The 19,603-nt window shown below is 40.1% G+C and overlaps 1 protein-coding gene across 2 annotated transcripts in view; it reads right to left on the bottom strand.

Moving 5' to 3' along the window:
• zbbx (zinc finger, B-box domain containing) overlaps positions 1–19,603 on the bottom strand; it is a 53,486-nt gene that overhangs the window by 25,773 nt on the left and 8,110 nt on the right. For both annotated transcript variants that reach the window (XM_039792173.1, XM_039792182.1), the window contains exons 4-10: positions 17,202–17,304; positions 15,918–15,969; positions 14,804–14,919; positions 11,304–11,399; positions 7,232–7,441; positions 4,202–4,415; positions 1,948–2,107 (exon numbers count right to left, since the gene is read on the bottom strand). In XM_039792173.1, coding sequence (XP_039648107.1) covers positions 1,948–2,107; positions 4,202–4,415; positions 7,232–7,441; positions 11,304–11,399; positions 14,804–14,919; positions 15,918–15,969; positions 17,202–17,304 — 951 coding nt within the window. The remainder of the gene's footprint in view (positions 1–1,947; positions 2,108–4,201; positions 4,416–7,231; positions 7,442–11,303; positions 11,400–14,803; positions 14,920–15,917; positions 15,970–17,201; positions 17,305–19,603) is intronic.

Genomic DNA, 19,603 nt, shown 5'->3' with positions numbered 1-19,603 from the left:
AGGCAGGTTACTGTGTCTTGTTGTGTGTATGCCTAACAGTGTGGCTCCCATGTAATTTATTTTTTACTTTGAGAAAGCCTTGTAGATGATCTTTACTTTAAAGCAATCACAAGTAACCATATGTCTTTTTCCTTGGATAAAAAATAACAAAAATCACATTGGACCAGATTTAGGTTTTAAATTTGGTATTACACGTAGGATGCAGTCAGGTCAGGTCTTACAGACGTAGCTCTAGGCCAGTTCAGATCTCAGTTATATGCCTGTTCAGACTTTTATTCCAGGGTTCAGTGCCTTGATCACAGATACTTTGTTTCTGACAGTTGATGGAAGGGCTAGCATTCACCTAGCCCACCAACACTGCCCAGCCAGCTCAGGAAATCAGATTGATGCCCCCCCGGTCACAAGCTTGCTTTCTGTAACTTGCACGCCACCCACAAATCTAACAAGGTGATAGAATTTATGACTCTAATATAGCTGAGCACTTTTAGCAAATTCTTTTAAACTCCTTCCTCCCCCATGCTCCCTGCTCCCTTCACTCTCTTTCCCATTATTTTAGAGACTTGTTAAAATTCAGCCTCCCACTCTTTCTTTCTGCCAGCCAGCTAGTCTTTCTGTCTCTCGATTAAGCTCTGCCACCATCACCGCTGCAGGCTTATTGCACTCTAGATTGGCTCTCTAGTCTATTCCAGAGTTAAAGGCTGCTACAGCTGGGGACTTAGAACATTCCAGCTCAAGCAGTCAGCAGGCCTAAAACTACAGTCTGCTCTCCTCTCCTCTGGCCTGCTCTCCAGTGGGCTACTCAGCCCAAAAGGAGCTGCTTAAATAAAGGGCTGTAATGATGGGACCTGCTGAAGCCAGGCCCTCAGGCAGTCTACTGCACAAGAAGTGCTGAGAAACTCCTATTACACCGGTGGCTTATGTAGGCTGATTACAGAGAGGCAGGAGATGCAGGAGAGGCATGTGTGGTGGCAAGAGAGGTGTGTGTGATGTGAAAACTGTGTGGGCACATGTGGATGTATTTGTGTCCTCAGTAATGGAAATGGCAACAAAAAGAAGGTGTGCATGATGTGAGAAGTAGAGCTTGTTGTGTAAACTGTGTGTGTGCATGTGTACTGCAATGGTTTAATGTTCATGGGCACATGTAGACATGATGGTGAGAGAGCGAGAGAGAGAGAGAGAGAGAGAGAGAGAGAGAGCGTGCAGCGTTGGTCGAGTGAGCTAGAAGGGCGTGACACCTGCACGCTGCAAAAAGAAAAAGAAAAGATAAAATATAGTCAGGGCCTCCGCAGATACAGAGACCACACACTTCTAGCAGGTCATAAGTGATGATTGAGAGGAATAACCTTTGTATTAGTCTATACATTGTTTTTAGTAAAATCCTACATTATATACACTACATCACTCAGCCATTCTCTATAGTACTCAATCAACTTTAGCCTGACTAATCATAGATACAGTAAGTTTATAACATCTAAGCCCTCTAAGAAAAAGTAGTCCATACTAGAATACTTGGAAATTTTTTGAAGAAGCTATTGCAAGGGCTTAGAAACATCAGTTGGTACCAGGAAGGGAACATGAAGAAATCAAGGTAATGGAACAGCAGAGAGGCACTGAGGAGTTGTTTATTATATTGCTTGAAGTTGAAAGAAAGCCCACTAGCACAACTAACTTTCGAGTTTTGAGTTTTCCTAAAAAATATCTATTTATTTTGTTATTTAATCATCAGTAGACACTGCCTGAATGGATCCAATTTAGACACTTTTAGACAAGCTGTCAGTGCATACTGAGTATTCTGCATACTAAGTAATAATGGTATGTAGTATTAAGTACATGCGTAAAGTATGTAGAGCACAGCTTCGCATGGAGCACATTGCCTAAACCCCATGACAGAAGCCTCTGCTTTAGAATACGTAGTGCATTCAAATTGTTGTCTGTCTTTCTGTGTACCTGCGGTGCTTCTTGAGAAGCAATCTATCCATGTAGGTAAGGCTGTTTTCTGTGAACTCCACCCTGACAGGTACCTTCCCTGCTCCCCCTTCTCTTCCTCGTCCTTCATCTCCTCTGTCTGGAGCGAGGTCAGCCTGGGTCGCCATAGCTGACACTGATACTGGAGAAAAATGGGGTAAGGAGTGATCACACAAAAATAAAGTTAAGGTAAGAGAGAGAGGAGGAGGAAAACACAGCCAAAAGGAAAGAGGGAGTCAGACAAAGGTAGAAAAGAGAACAGAAAAACATCATACGCCAGCTTCTCAACACCTTTCTCAAAACACTCCCTTCATGAAGTGAGAAAACACCTTGTCACTGTGCCAAGAGTGTCAAAACACAAACAGACAGGAGAGAGCCCCCTGGGAATAAGAAAAAGACGTACGCAATACAAAAGGAACATAGTAAGCGCATGAGAGAAAGGGAAGATAGAGGTAAGAAAGAGAAATGTTATGATTGTACTCCAGACACTCTGGCAGTCCACAGTGGCGGCTTTAAATTGGGCCTGGGTGCCATTGGCCTGACAGAAATAATTAGGGCTGGAGGGGCTAGTAGCAATTTGCAGAGCAGAGTGAAAGCAGAGAGGAGCAGAGTCTGTCCAAGCAGTAAAGCAAAGAAAATAGGAGGCCTAATAAAACACTAAAACACACAAACACCTAGACACATACACACAGAATCTGGAATAATAGCACTTTTAATACACACCCACATAAACCTAGACACACAAACACTGTAGCACATGCGTACATTTAGAAACCCAGTATATGTGAAAAGGCATGAAAATTGCCTGACGCAGTGGAGCTTGTACACATATACGCATACACACAACTGAGGCGATTAGTGCTGTGGTGTGGAGTAGGGCCACCCCGAACACTCCTCTCATTATCTCAATATGCTACAGCCATGGATTACCCTCCTACTGCAGTGGTAAGCACTTTCTATAAGGCCTTAACAGATCAGAGCACAAACAGGGAGAGGGGGAGCAGGAAAGCTGAGGAGTAGGTGAAAATGGAATGGAAGGAGGAGAGCTACGAAGAGAAGCATGTAGCGAGCAAAACTAGAAAGAATATATTAAAAAACATTTCCTCAAGTATTACTGTATATATACATACAATTTTGACGTACCTGCACTTAAAGGTGAAGTCTGCGATTCTAGAGAAAGATTTTGATATTTGAATGTAAGACCACGAACGGAATAGTGTTGTGTGGTTCGGTCCGAGCCACTTAGTTTGTTTGCCATTTAAAGAGCCAGGGCTGTGCATGAACACCAGATTACACACATATGCACACAAATAACGGGCCCCTAGCGGATTGTGAGTAAATATTTGCTGCATTTGACAAAAAGTGTATTAAAATTGCAGACTCCACCTTTCCAGTATTTTGCAACCTGGACACAATATTCCCATCCATTTGTGTGTAGGTGACTAATGTGAAGAAAAATCTTTTTGGTCCAGTATTAAGCGAGAATGCTGTAACCAGCAGCTGTGAACCGGGCTGCAATGCAACCCTCTGGGGCATTAGCAATCCGCCAGTAAAAATGCAAGTGTCCAGGTTAAAATATACCAATATTCCTTTAACTGTTGCAATTTGTAAGGGAGACACTGTAGTTTAATTCTTACTCATATATTCATCTGATAGTTATAGGTGCTTTGTTGAATCAGCTTTTACATGTAAAACAGAGGAAAACTAATAAAATAGGATACTCTATATATACTCCACTACATGGAGCATTATTGGACCATCACAACATACCACACCAGGTGTGTCAAACACCTTAATGGGACCTCTCTTCAGAATAAGTGCTGTCATTTTCTGTTTATACTTTAACTTAGGTTAAACAAAAATGGAAAGCAGAGCTTTGGCTTTAATCAAGGTAAGGTTAGCTACTTTTACTTAAAGTTCCACTAATCAATATTTGTATGCTACTACATAATTAATCAAATGACAATGGGTAATGTGAAAGGGTCCCATTCACAGTGGCAACACAACACAGAATTATCACCCAAACCCCTGGTGAGAGACTGACAAGAGGGGAGAAATGGATAGGATACTCCAATTCAACATTATACGGTTAACATGCAAATGATTTGTTCTTTCTAACCAACAGGTCATCCTGTTATTTGTTACCTGGTTGCACCATAAGCCCGATCCAACACCCAACCTTATCCTGTGTGTATGTGTATGTCTGTTAGCCTGCAACCTCGTGTATGCAGATCACCTGGTCGGATGGGTGTCCACATTGCATCCTCACTCGTGGGTTCTCCTGCTTCATCACTCTCCACTCTCCACTGTTTCAGAGCTTCCTGGAAAGATCTTGCAGACTCCTCCTCATTGTACTCTCCTCTAAGAAGAGAGGTGGGAAATCGCCTCTCATCCTGACCCTCTTCAATCATTTCCACCTTTTCCTCGTCTCTGTGGTCTACAGCCAACACCTGCAACAAAAAGAATATCTCCTGCTTTTAGTTAGTGATGGATGGCCAAAATATGGTTAGCTTCCCTAATGTAGATGTATATCATTGCTAAAGGTTAGTGCTACCTTAAATCACACAAATCTTGTTTTCTGATATACTAACAGAAAAACTACTTACTTGTACTGTACTTTCCCTTTGCAATGCTAATATTAATTTGTTGATGAGTGCAACATGACAGAAGGGACAGTAAATGAGATTGTGAATGCTGCAGGCACACTATTGTCTGCTGACTCTCCAGGCAAGGGCAAGGAAAAACATGCCTTTACATTTTGCACACAAGCAAGCTTGGCTGTGACCTTGGCTACACCTTTGTTGAAACACTGTTAAAAAGTGATGGGGAAATGTTCTCCCTATACATATCTATCTTCATATTAGACCTTGTAAAAAGTAGCTTGCTTGGACTAAACAAAAATTGAAATATTCTCAACGCAGTTTCTACTCACATACTCCAGAAAACATGTCAAATGGTGACTGAGCTCAAAGCCTTGTGGTTCCTAATGATGTCTATTCATTTTCAGAGTAATATTAGTAGTAAAACATTTTTGAAACATTTAGCACATTACATACGTGTAACAAGTGTCACACAGAACAAGTATATAATCAGTTAGCACTCGGCAGTAGTTAGCATTTTCTCATCTCAAGCTCATGGAAATCAAAATTAAGTTAGACTCCTCTATATAAAAGATTAGAAGTATTCTTAGAATTTTCAAATAGGAGATAGGTCAAATGAAAATTGGGTGCAATGTACACCCCTTTATATATATATATATATATATATATATATATATATATATATATATATACTGTATATAAAGATCTCAAGAATCTTGAGCGGTATACTGTGCAGTGGGTTCATATTTTTACATATTCAGCCCGTTTAAGATAATTGACAGTATTTAAACATATTAACTTCCCTTTTAAGTCCGACAGTTGTTGTAGTTGCTTCTCAGGTTGGTGACATTTTAGGTCTTGGCTCTATCTAAAGCATAGTCAGTAAAATTAATGAACAAAGCATCTCCGTAGACTTGCAACGGAGAGCAGTGAAGTCTATTAGAAGCACTTTTCCGGTGAGGGCTGAGCGTTACTGCGCAGCCTCCAACTGAGCTTGACGACGTAGATGTGATGTGAGCAACCTGTCTGAAAGTTATAAGTCTTCTGGTAGCTGTGCCAAGAGAAATCTCAATCATTCCCAATCTTGCAGAGACGGAGAGTGTAGGTATATGTAAGGAGATAACATGGGCACAGGCTAATTATTGCTAACTAAAATGCTAGTTAACATTAGTAATTAAACTAAAACAGCTAATGTAAGTCGAAACTGCCTGCAAGCTTCTCCTGACAATACGGTAATTTCTCTACTGTGCAACAGAAAGTCACGTGGTTATGACACAATCGTTAGCCTATTTTTATAAAAACGTCTGCTACGGGGCCATAACGTTAGGTACAAGGTAATGAAGCTTTTTCTACATTTTCGTGTTTCTTTAGAAATAAACAATGGACAAATAGAGTCTTTAAACGCTTCAGATGTAAATTTATTCACTGTCAAAGTGACGTCAAAATGAATGGCAGTCAATGGAATGCTAATGGCGGATGATGGCTTATTAGCATCAAAACGGCTCCATAGTAGGTACGTTTTGCAGAGGCTGACTTACCCACTTGATCTAAAGTCTGAATATACTGTATCAATTGAACACCAGTTTGATATATATACTGTAGTATACCGATCTTCAAAGTAACTTCTGATCCCAACTGTTTGAAATGACTGCTGTGTGAATAAGGTCAAATAAGCTCTGTGGTGTAAAGAGTCTGAAATGTCAATCTAACTGTTTTTGCCAGACCTAGACTGTTGGGGAGCATGTTTTAGTCCAAAGGTACATGCAGTTCAGAAGCCTGCCTGTAGATACAGCCTGTGGATACAGCGTCAATTAGGGTCTGTTTGAAGGCTTTTCAATTGACACACAGGGTGCAGAGGTAAAACTCACACGGTGCAAAGGCTTGTTTGACATGTTTCTGCTGATTTGTCACAGCAAGTAAACTCTAAATGGAAAGAAGTTTTATTCACGAGTCAATAACCATTGAAAAAAAAAAAATCAAACCAACTGTTGGTAAAAGCACATTTTTTATGAAATGTCTTTTTTTATGTTTTTAAAGAAGTGTGGACAAAGTTGAAACTTGTAATGGCAAGATATGGCTAAACAGTAACATTTTTAATTAAAGATTCTGCACTGTTCCCTAAAATAAAGTTCTTGTTTGTTGTAAAAATAAAAAATAAAAATATCCATATTCTTGACTTGTGTGTACCTTTCTTGTGTTGTCATATGCTAACAACAGTAAGAAGCACAAGAAAGGCCACACACCCAGATAGCAGTGTTAATGCAACTCCCACTGCCACTTGCAGAACATCTTTTAGTAACAGTAATGACTCATCATTATTAACATGTTATTTCAACATTTTCTTTCTCTTTCATACTTTGTCACCAAAAACTGAACACAATGCACCTTTTCATGTTCAGTTGCAGGGGAGCAAAATCAGTGAATGGGTTGCCATAGTGGTCCCTACAGTGTTGTGTAATGTGGTGTTAGGAGGAGTATTTGGATGTGTTTGTGCTTGTATATTGTGTATATGTGTTCTGTTAATACTGTATGCCTAATTAAGCGAGTCAATGTATTTCTTAACAACTGTATGTTTTTATCCTACACTCAGCCCTTGATCACATATATGTACAGTATCTGTAGTGGTGTATATGACTACATATGTAACAGTATAGATTACCACCTACCTGGCTGGAATAAGGGTGCAATTGCATAGGTTTTGCCACAGCCTCTGTTCCTTTTTCTGGGCTCTGATCTCCTCTTCTAGTAATTGCATTAGAATTGGGACTGGGATTAGGATTAGGATTAATAAAGGTACTGGGATAGGAGCTAGGGTTAATCTGTTTCTGGAAGCAGCTGACCACATCTCGAGTGCTCACATGGGTCTGTAAGTCTTTCTGTAAAAGAAGGCCATAGTATATGAGATTAGATCAACATTGTTGTTACTGAGAAAAATGGAAGCAACTGGCCCATACTTACATATATTTTTTTAAATTAAAATCCACAAAAATAAAATAGCTGGAGAAAAAAAACAATAATTTGCATACATTGCATAAAGGCAAGAGATAATACTCCATAGAAATGAAATTAGTGAGTTATTAATCAAAGCTGTGCATTTTGTGTGAGAAGAATAAAGCTACAGGAATGAGGCGGTAGCCTCCTCATCAGCACGGTTGCTATTGTCCCCACTGCCTAAAACTGTGATCAACAACAACAACAACAACAAAGTGTCAGAATTGTCAAACAGTAGACAAAAGAGATGACTCAGTCACAACTTTAACACAAATGTTCATAAAATTAAGTATATTACCAAGCAAGTTCTACTTCATTTACAGTAACGACATAAAGGCAATGAGATAAGGCCACTATAGATAGCTGCCATGAACCCCATTTAGAGGGTACAACCTAATCATTTATATAAATGCTAATACCTACATCACTAGCATAACCTTGAAAGTCACAATGATGAACTCAATTTTATAGAGTTAATGTATGCACCTTTATTTTATGTAAATGGCACCACAAAGAGCCTGTGCAGAAATACACTGGTAATGAATGGCATATAACCAAGCTGGTACCACACTTTATATGTATATTGCCTTTACACTACATCCAATTTTCTAACCACAAAGTAATACGGATCTATTGAGAAATTCTATCCAATAATGCATCACATCTACACCAAGCCTCCTTTACTATTTTTTTTTTTAAACATTCATTCACACAGAATGTGATCAGATATCTCCATACTGTACTTATGGACAAGAGAAAATGGGACGCACACTTTATGAGTGCTAATTGATTTTCTCTTTTCCACAGGTGAATTAATTATTCTGTTCCATTAATCACCACGGGCCAGTAGGGCGGCTGAGGTTAACCCGTTTGCAGACTGTTATCCTGTCCTTGATGATGTCCAACAAAAACACACAAACAAACATGTCTTGGAAATGGGGAGGAACTGAGACACCAAGAGCTTGAGAAAGACAAAATTCAGGCTAGGCTAGGAAGCTACAGTATCCTTTTTCTCATTTTATGATATACGGTATGTTATTGCTGGCCCTGTAGCACCTTCATGGAGATTACGTTTTATGCCTAGATCTAGCCCAGTTCTGCAGGACACAAGCAACCTATTGAGCAGTGGAGTTTTAGAATCACTTTAATCCTAGAAAATGAAAATGAGTCTTATGAGCCCCTTCGGCCCAGGGACCTTTGTGGTTATCTTGGTAGTTTTAACCATGTGGGTATGATACATGTCTAACAAATATGCACTAAATATGCCACATTTAAAGGAGGCCTCTTGCAGCATAAGATCAAGATCAGTTTTAACCAGACATTTTCCCCTGCAGGACAGAAGCACAATCAAATGTTTGTCGTCTTCTGGTCGGAAGCTCTTTGTTTACGCCTATGAGGGATTCTGCATCTGTTCTAAAACAGTTGCACACATTAATAATGCCATTATGGATAGATTAATCTGTACACGGCCAATCTGGCAAATAAAGAGACTTGTTCTTGGTCTAAAATATATCTGATCTCATCAGTGATAAAAGCAGTGTATAGTTCATTCAGTGACACTCTATCCATGTGTTGAATTAGTTAATTCAGTATCTCGTGGGAGGGAACTTGCCCATGGCCATGAAATCTTTAAGAATCAAATCTTTGTCTGCAAACAATCCTTAAGCCTGGGTACATTTCTTTCCTCATCTTAAGACCCTCTGATGGCAAATCTTTGCATCGCAAGAGGTTTCAAACAGTGCAACTGCTGAAGCTATCTATCTTGCCCTGTTTCTCTCTGTCTTTTTGGTCACCAGCCAACTGAAAACTTAAGGCCTGGGTATGCTTCAAACTAAGAGCTTGTCAGATCATCTAACCCATCTAAAACCGCTTTCCTAGTGGCATAATTGGAAGGGGCTAAGTCCGACAATTATTTGTACCTTTCCAAAACATGCAATCCAACAATCATACCAACACATTTGACCACTAGCTGAGGTCCATACAGTAGGTAGCAGCAGCACACATTTATTGTATGAAGCATTATTTGGTCGGCCTACAGTTCCTAGATACCAGTGGTGGAATGTAACTAAGTACTATTTACTCAAGTACTGTACTACTCTTTTCATGCCACTTTCTACTTCAACTCCGCTACATTTCAGAGAGAAATATTCTACTTTTTACTCCACTACATTAATCTGACAGTTTTAGTTACTAGTTACTTTACAAATTAAGATTTTTGCACACAAAACACATGTAGTTTATAAAATACAATGTTTCATTATAAATTAAACTACCCAACAATATAAACAAGTCCAGCTGAAATGATTAGACAATTTAACACTTAGTTGACAGAACTGTTTTGATCGTTTCCAGTTTCTAAAATGGGATGGAGGATTTTTCTGCATTGAGTACTTTTAATTTTAATACTTTAAGTACATTTTCCTGATGATTCTTAAATACTTTTCATATTTTTTCAGTGCAGTATTAGTACTTTTAATTAAAGGATCTGAATACTTCTTCCACCACTGCTAGATAAAGTGGGCCAACATTATGTTATCTGATGTTGTGGACACAAACCCATCTGAGTGTTTGGAATAATTTCATTTGAATTATTTATTACAGACCTCAGACTGGATATATATTGCAACATCACACATTCATCATATCAACTCTCAATTGTGCACAAAAAGATCGTCTTTTCATCAGATAATTTAGGGTTCAAGTCACCACATTGCCACATGTTAGCATCAACCCCATCTAAATTGGGCAACCCCTACTATACTGTACCAGCTCCAGAATGCTGTTCAGCAGTTGAACGTGCACCTTTAACTTGCCTTTTAAAGGGAGGCAAGGGAATAGCATGCAAGTGATGCGGGGCAGGCTTTGTGCTTTCCATGTGATCAGGGAGATTACATTATTGTATGACTAAAAATCATCTGACATCCGAATTTTGATGCAACACAACACAACCATCTGGTACACCGGTTGAGATAAATCAAATACCAAGAATGCTTTACAAACATTAATTGAAGCAGGTTTGTGTGTGTGTGTGTGTGTGTGTGTGTGTGTGTGTGTGCGTGCGTGCGTGCGTGCATGTGTGTGTGCGTGTGTGCAACCCCAACACAGCGTACTGCTGAAATGAATATTATTTTCTTTCTTTCTGACTCTCATTCGGTGTTTCTTCCTCCCTCATTCTTTCCAAGGCAAATGAAACAGGATTAGCAGAGAGAGAGAGAGATGCCTGCGTCAGCTGCATGAGTATAACTCTGTCTTTATGTCCTGCCAAAATAAATTTTTTACATTTTGCATGTGACGTGTGATTGAATAAGAGTATGCATGTGTATGTGTTTGAAACTGAGTAAGCTACCACCAATCATTGAGTGACTAAAAGCTTGGACATAGGGCTGGGTATTGTTAAAAAAATTTCAATACCGATATTACCGTGACTTCGATACCGGTTCCTGAACGATACTTTTTTCGATACCAATTTTACAAAACAAAAAGAAATTACAACATTACACATTTCAGCACAAATCTTTTTATTTTATTTTTTAGCTCCTACTACGTGTGCGTAACATAGATGTTTCCTGTGTGTCTTTACAACGTGTAAACATCTGAACAGCCAATCACCAACATTATTATATCTTGGTAGAAATATTCTGCATGCTAATTGTCTCCCTGACTCTGATGAGAATTACTCCTTAGATATTAAAATTGGGTATTGAATGACGAGGCAGATAGACTTGATGCTTGTGGGACCACGCTCACCTGAATGGGGATCATTCTATGGAGCTTCAGTGCCCCCTTCTGGTGGAATTTGGTAAAGCAGCCAATGCAGTAGTCCTCCGTGCATTCAGCACACATCTACAATACAGAGAAACACAGTAACGTTAGCGTGTGTGAGAGTGTGTCTGTGTGTGTGTGTGTGTGTGTGTGTGTGTATGTGTGTTTGTGCGTGCGTGCATGCATGCATGCATGCATGCATGCATGCGTGTATGTGGAAACGTGAGAGAGACGGATGTGAAGAGTTGCGTGTTTGTATGTTTGTGTGTCTTACACAAGCAGAATATTAAAAACGAACGATCAGGTAAGTGCATGGACAGTATGTGCATGTGCACATTTGTGTAACAACCCGCATCGATAAGCAGAAGCTTCAGTAATACTTTAGAGATTTTAAAGATTTAAACCTACAGTTAGATATCTTTCCCTTTCCTCTAACCTCAACCTTGCCAAACTTTGACAGGAGGGATGAATATTGAAATGGATTCTCTGGCAGGATGCTGCAAGGTGTGTGTGTGTGTGTGTGTGTGTGTGTGTGTGTGTGTGTGTGTGTGTGTGTGTGTGTGTGTGTGTGCGTGCGTGTGTGTGTGTGTGAGTGAATGCATCTTAAGGGAGGTCATTATCATTTCTATCTGTGAGAATCCAGTCTTATTAGTGGGGAAAAGTCCTTGCATCAGCAGGTTGGGTAGATAGGCCTAGACCGGGTGGACGGAGCACACAGGCGAGGCCAGGAGGAGACAGTGAATGAGGGGGAGGGAGTGAGAGGAAGAAAAAGACCAAGGCTTCTTAAAATTCATAAACAACAAACAGTAAAGAAACAGCCATCATTTGTTTGGTTCCCTTCATTTAACATGCAGGTTTATCTTCATTATGGCCCACGGTTTCAGCATGAATACCATGTCAAATTCATAAAGTTTAGTAAGTACGCTCTCTAAAGGAACAATACAAAATTCTACAGTGTGATTTCTTTTTGGATCTTATGCCTTAGAACCTTCCTTCTTAGTCCCTTTCTTGGTACTTCTTCACCTGTTTAATCAATGCTTATTGTAATAGATAATTGAGCGAAACAAGGCAATACAATAAACAAAACAATTCACCATGCAAATTCATTGTGAATTGTGAGGTCTTACAGTGCAAATTTCTAATAGCAGATTCACCAATTAACCGTGCTTCTTTCTTTTTACACTCTTTTATCTCATCTTCTCCCCCTTTTAGTTCTTTATTATGTATTAATTATGCATTCATGCATTGTGTTTATGCTTTTTCACCCTTAACTTTTTTCTCACACAAATCGTGTTTGTGTGCGTGCACGTGTGTGTGTGTGAGTCTGTGTGAGTGTGCATTCACATGCAAGCCTACAGCTGCGACACTGCCCTTTAATGGCCCCATAAAACAGGGCCTCATTTTCCCTCTCAGGCCTGAGGATAAATTACAGCCACTCCCCAGGGACTAGGCATCCCTATCAGGCTGCAAGCGGCATATCACTGCGCTCTCCTGTGCTACACAGAAGGAAATGAGGTCCTTTTTTGCCTGGGTGACTCTGGAATACAGCACAAGACTAGGCATGCAGTGTGTTTGTGTGTGCATGTGCGATTTTGGTAAAGTGCCAGTATATGTGAGTCATACTGTAGTTTAAAATAAGCCCAGACGTGTATATGCTTGTCTGGGTGTGTGTGTGCGCATTTGTGTGCTTAAGTGCAATTCCAGACAGAATGGCAGGGACAGAGTCATAACGCTTTCCATTATTGCCATCATTATAGGGCCCAAGGGCTATCCAAAATGTGTATGTGTATGTGTGTGTGTGTGTGTGTGTGTGTGTGTGAATTGTGTGTGTTTAGCCTATGTGCTTGCCCAGACTACCATAAGCATTGCCATTAAGCCCATCACTATGGGGCATTGAGGGCATTGGGCCCTTCATTGGACAATTCAGCGCCATCATCATCAAATGCACTATCAGGCAAATTACCGCATTACATTTTAACGCAATGTGTGTGGTGCACTTAAAATAACTTATTCCACAACAAAAATGGCAGAAAAATGGTGGCTGTCAGTTCAATCAGTTCAACTCCTCCCTCTCCTTCATTCCCTCTATCAATCTCTGTCCCTCCCTCATCGCTCTTGTTCTCTCTCTCACTGTCTCTCAGAAGCATCAATTGTTCAATACTAAACTTTGCTGGCTTCGCGGTCAGACATAGGAGCCGAATTACACAAGCCACAGAAGATCTAGAAGGCGGAGATGTGGGAGTGACTGGTCATCAAGCATGTATTATTCAGCTCAGTTTGCCACAGTCCATTATACACACACATGCATACACCAACACACATACAGTGTGGCTTTTCATTTCTCCCTCTCTCCCTCTTGTTCACACATACAGTTGCAGGCCACAGTCCCTCCTCCTGAGCAAGAGTGGAGAAGAGTAAGAGCGAGAAAGAATAAACAACAGTGCCCTCAGAGGTCTAGAGTATCGATGAATGGATCCAGCTAAACTGTTATTAGTGCAAACACAAACACACAGAAAGACCAACAGATAGGACAGCAGGGGCACGGTGAGAAAGAAAGAGAAATGGAGAACAGAAAAAGACAGATAAACATGATGGAGGGAGTTGAGAGAGCAAGAAAGAAACAGGCAGGGATATGGCAGAGGGAAAAGGTAGGAGGAGAGAGGAGAAAACGTGTTAAAGTGTGAGAAAGAAAGGGTAAACGTGATGCAAAGAGAAAGAGGGAAGCAGGATGGTAGATAGCAGGAATCTGGATAACAGAGGGAGATAAGAGCTGATGCAGGAGAAAGAGAGTGAGAGAGTGAGAAAAAGAGAGAGGGAGAAAGTTTTAGCTGAGTGTAGGTCAAGGTATTTGACTCCTTAGGGTGGATGCATAAAACTCTGTGTAGATTCACTCATTCTTCTCATCAGATGTATAAAGTCTTGTGAAGCTGTTTTATAAATCCCAAACATTGTGGAACTTGGCACATGTGCACAAGCCTTATTTCCACACACACAGTTATCCAAAATGGATGTAGAAACACTCTTAAACACCCATTTGCATATCGATAGTTGTGCCTGCTCCACCAATAAAATTGGCAAACAAGCTACACAAACTATGTTTTCCTATAAGGTTACACAACATTCCCACCACACATTCTTCTTTTATAAATACCACTTTATGTGGGCGAAATGGCATATGAATTTTCTTTGTGCATACGTATCATTTATTTATCTGGTCCCTGGTATTTTTATGCATGTGTAAACGTGCGTGTGTATCAATCAGTGTAAGATATCAATTTAAAAATTAACCTAAAAAAAGCATGCCTCCAGAGGAGTGGTGTTTGTCTTTTTTGTCAGTTAAAAAGCTTGCCAGGTTAATGTTTGATGAATGTTACTGAGCTTTATATCCAGAGAGAAAATTATTTAAATGCCAAACACAGGAGTTACAAACATTTCAGCCATAGTGTCTCCTGTTTAAGTCTATGGCTGTTCATTTGTGTGCTTACTAGTCCTGCAGTCTTGACTTCACATTGTCCACAGTATGTTCCCCTCAGCCTGTTTTTTCTTGTCGTCCGAAGACTGATGGTATCGGGTGGAGGTGGAGGCGGTGGCTGAGGTGGGGCTAAACAGAGCAAGTATACTGTTGTTAACACTTCGAAAGGGGATATCATTTAATATTATTGAAATTTAAAGTGATACTTTGCTGATTTTTAACCAGCTCTGTGTCAAGGCAGTGTGGGCAATGTGTTCAGATGGAGCTCCCCGCAGAGCGGAGCAGCCGGCGGTCTGCAGAAATAGCGTCATCCAGCGGATCTCGGCAGACTTCCACTATGCTAGGACCTCCGTGCACTGGTGCCACAGAGGGAAGCCAAACACCGTTCATCTAAACACACTACCCACACTGCCATGACACAGAGCTGGTTTAAAATCAGCAACATATCTGTTTAAATGATATCTATGTAAATTAATTTCTGCCTAGTCCAACAATAAAGTGTGTGTGTCAAAAATACAGTACAGTACATACAGCAAAATACCACAAGAATTAGAAGTGCTTGTAGTTTTGGTTTCTAAAACATTAGAAATCAACATGCTTATCTTCAGCCACTGCTGTGAAATGTAGTATATAGTAAATTAACAACAAAATGCAAAGGATATCACCCACAGTATTACAATTACGACTGACTGTATACTCCAAAACTGTTCCTTATAAAGTTGCATTTACTGTTGCTGTATACATTTAACACGCATCAGCAAATTTTTCAACATTCTGATTCAAGGAGCAATTTTGTGCCTCAGGCATGTCTCACACATTAATAATTCTGCCAAGGTAGGCTACTGGTTACAGAGATCAATCTTTAACAAGAGAACTCCACAGTCTGGCCCTTGTAATGCCAAGTATCCACCTTACTGAAGTAACCGTGAGCAAGACACTGAACCTCTACCAGTTCCTAGGGTGCTGCTCTGTAGCTGCTCTTGAATGCTAACCTCCATGTGAAAAGTAGAAAGAATTTCAGTACAGTGTAGTGTAGTGTATTAAAGGACCCACGGTTTTTGAGAACACAACCGTGTAGTCTACCTGGGTAACCCACAGCTGAAGCCAAGGTTGTGGCTGCTACTCACCTGTCAGTGGTTCATCCTTCAGCACTCGGATTTTAACCTTGCCTGCTGACAGCTGTTGAGGAGACAGGGAGTATCACATCAGGGGTGACAGTTTGTGTAAGCTCTCTGTTTATATAGGTGTAAGTATGTTTGTATGTTTGTATGTGAACTACTCTGTGGTCATCCTATACATTTGCACTTTTGCATCATTGCATTTGCAAACAAATAAATAAAAAAACTTGCTACAAATGAGGTTTTTGAATATAAAACAAGTTAATCCATTCTTCAATTCAATCATGCTTTTTTACTCTCATGCAGTGTAAACTTTAGAACATGAGTTACTTTCTAGTGTTAACCCCAAGGCAACATGCTTTCTCCTCTGAGATATACAGTAGGGCACACACTTCTCAAATCAAGGTTCAAAGTGCAATCCCAAGTCTGCTATGCACAGTGTACTAAAGGAGTGGTCATACACTTTTGGTATTTTTAAATGGATGCAGGCACATGCATTTAATGAAAATAGGAATTAGGAGACATCTATGACAGGTAACCCTCAAGGTCATAACCAACAAGAAAAAGCATCTCACAGTTCAAATGTCCCATGACATGGTGCTCTTTGGATACTTTTAAATAGACCTTAGTGGTCCCCTAATACTGTATCTGAAGTCCCTTTTTTCCGAAATTCAGCTTTGGTGCAGAACTACAGCCACTAGAGCCAGTCCTACAATGAGCTTTCCTTGGTATGTGCCATTTCTGTGTCTGAAGGTATTGAGGAGGAGAGTGGGAGTGGCAAGGTGGAGGGTGGGGGTGTGGCCTTGACCAACTGCCACTTTTCTCGTTTGAAAGCCATGATGTCTCTCTCTCATGGGTTGGCCAAATTCTCTGGGCGGGCAAAGCAGAGAAAGGGGAGGTAACCTTGCTTGTTATGACCTCATAACAAGCAGATTCCAAAACGGCTCATCTGAGTTTTCATTTTCTCAAAGGCAGAGCAGGATACCCAGGGCTCAGTTTACACCTATCGCCATTTCTAGCCACTGGGGGACCATAGACAGGCTGGGGGAACTCATATTAATGTTAAAAAACCTCATAAAGTGAAATGTTCATGCCATGGGACCTTTAAGGAATCAGGCTTGAGAACAAGTGATGAATGTTATTTTTTCAGTAGTAATTAGTATGTGAACAAATGTCAGTGAACTTACTAAATATTATAATCATCAATCAATTACATTTATGAATGCACCGGTTACAACCAAATTACCACATCATACACACATCCCCAGATGTCTAGCTAGATTTCCCTTGTACCTTTTGGAGTAAGTTCTCCTTGTTCTTCTTGGAGCCGTTTGTGAGAGCATTGCTGTTTAAAGAACCAAATTGTCCAGACTTCCATCTAAACCCTCCAGAATGCCTAAACAGACAGAAGGACAAAGGAAGAGAGAAAGTTTTTTCTTTGGCAATTGTAAACCAACAAAAATCCCCTCAATCCCTTAGAATTTGACACACGTATCTACCAATTTCTACCAGTATCAATAGCTTTCACATTTCAGAAACAGAGATAACACCTGTTTCTGTCCTTGATTTCATTTGTTTATGCCTCTTTTGTCATAAAGACATACATTCCATATCCATGAAATGTAACAGTCACTCTGATATTGATTCTACATTAGAAGATCTGGGTATGGGAGCTGAAAACATAACGATCCTTCATTAACAACAAAATGCAACACAGGCACAGACACACACATTAAAACACACATCGTTTTTCTCTGACAAATTCTCATTATATTTGAGGGCTTTGGTATAACTGCTCATGTACCATACAGTATTTGAATAAAGCGTAGTGAATGGAGATTGATTCTTTACCACTCTAACTGTACAGAGCAAAATCATTATAAACCTGTATTAGACTTGTAAGATTCTAGAATAAAACTGGAATGCAAACACCTTGCCATTCCTGTATTCCAATAGGGTGAAAGTAAAGCAGGATTAATGCATTTTAATCCATTGAAGTACCCAAGTAGACTGAAGTATTTTATTAAAAGTGTCAGACTTTAAGTGGAGGAGAAGGCACTGATGTCAAGAAAAAGAATATAATATCAGCATGAAATAGGTGTAACAGTATAATGTAACTAAATCCTAAATCCCTCAGACTAAATCTGTGAAAAATAAATACATTTAGAAAATCACTTTGTTCTATTAAACAGAAAAGAGTGTATAATTGATCCCAACATTGTCCTGTTGTTAAGAGGAATTAGAAGAGCAAGGATAAACACTTTGCCACACACCTTTATATACACCTAAGAATTTGGCTTTGCCAATATAAATTATGCACATACAGTATACAATGTCATATGGGCCTACATGTTCACATTGCGTGATTAAGTCTAAGACCAAAAGGATGTTTTCCTAGCCTGGATGCCAGCCGAACTTAGCCCCGCCCACAAAATTCGAGGTCGGGAAGTTCTGACTAGAATCTGAGTAGGACCATGTCAGGCTAATGTTTTCCATCTTGTTGCAGACAATAGAGGTAGATTGAACCTCACACATAAAAACAGAAAATTAAAGGTTACAGAAATTACTCAAACATAAACACACACAGGCATAGATGCAAATGCAAATACAGGAACATGAATGCAAATGTGCACATGCATGCATGCACATACACACACATACTCATGCAGGACGCCCCTGTCAGTTGCAGAAAGTGAAGAAATGGAGAGGGATCCTCATTTAGATATGAGTTATTCATGCTCATGTTGTTGAATTATTTATGCTATTTATGCTATTGTGATGTCTGGCTGTCTTTGAAAGAAATTTATTTTGGATTGAGTTGGCAGCCTGTCAAGGCACAGGAAGTCAGACTCTCTGTTTGTGTGTGTGTGTGTGTATGTGTATGTGTATGTGTGTGTGTGTGTGTGTGTGTGTGTGTGTCGGCAAGAGTTGCCAACACCCCTGATGCCGTTGCTGTGATGACACTGAGGGTGGGCGTCAGGTAATCACCCTAGCGACATCGCCTTGGCAACTGGACTGTCGCTTGGGGAGACAGTTGAGGCACACCCCTGTTGGTGCAGAATGACAGGGTGTCCCCTCAGGACAGGCAACCTAGAGATATAAGTGTGTGTCTGTTTGTGTATCTCTGTGGATTTTGCATTAGCAAAGATCTCATTATCTAATCCACACAGACACACACTCAATTACACCCACACAAATACAAGTAAACACCCATACTAATGGCTTAAAGTTGTTTTTAGAAACATACAGATACTGACACATTCCCACAGTAAATTATTCTCTGTCTTACCAACACACATATACACACGCACGCACTTCCATTGCTGTGCACCTTCCACTGTATAGTAGATGGACAGCAGACGACAACCTCTTGAGTCACAACTTGCATAACGGGAGCAAACATCAAACGCGACACCAAATGCCACCTTGTCAAAGAACAGCGAGGAGTACAGTTTCACATTAGCTTAGAGCAAACTCATATTTCTAAATGATAAACAATTATATTGCAATTACAGGAGAAGAAACAGCCACCAATTCAATGTTAACCCAAGGCAAACACCACCTGTCGTACCTTGACACACTCATGTCTAACACATGACTATTGCCTTTAACTGACGCATCCCACCCAAAGAGAGAACAAACATCAGTGTGTGTGTGTGTGTGTGTGTGTGTGTGTGTGTGTGTGTGTGTGTGTG

Source organism: Perca fluviatilis, chromosome 2 (genome assembly GCF_010015445.1).
Source record: "Perca fluviatilis chromosome 2, GENO_Pfluv_1.0, whole genome shotgun sequence".
NCBI classification, from domain to species: Eukaryota; Metazoa; Chordata; class Actinopteri; order Perciformes; family Percidae; genus Perca; species Perca fluviatilis.
The sequence above is the reverse complement of the archived record's forward strand: the minus strand, read 5'-3'. Positions and strand labels throughout refer to the sequence as shown.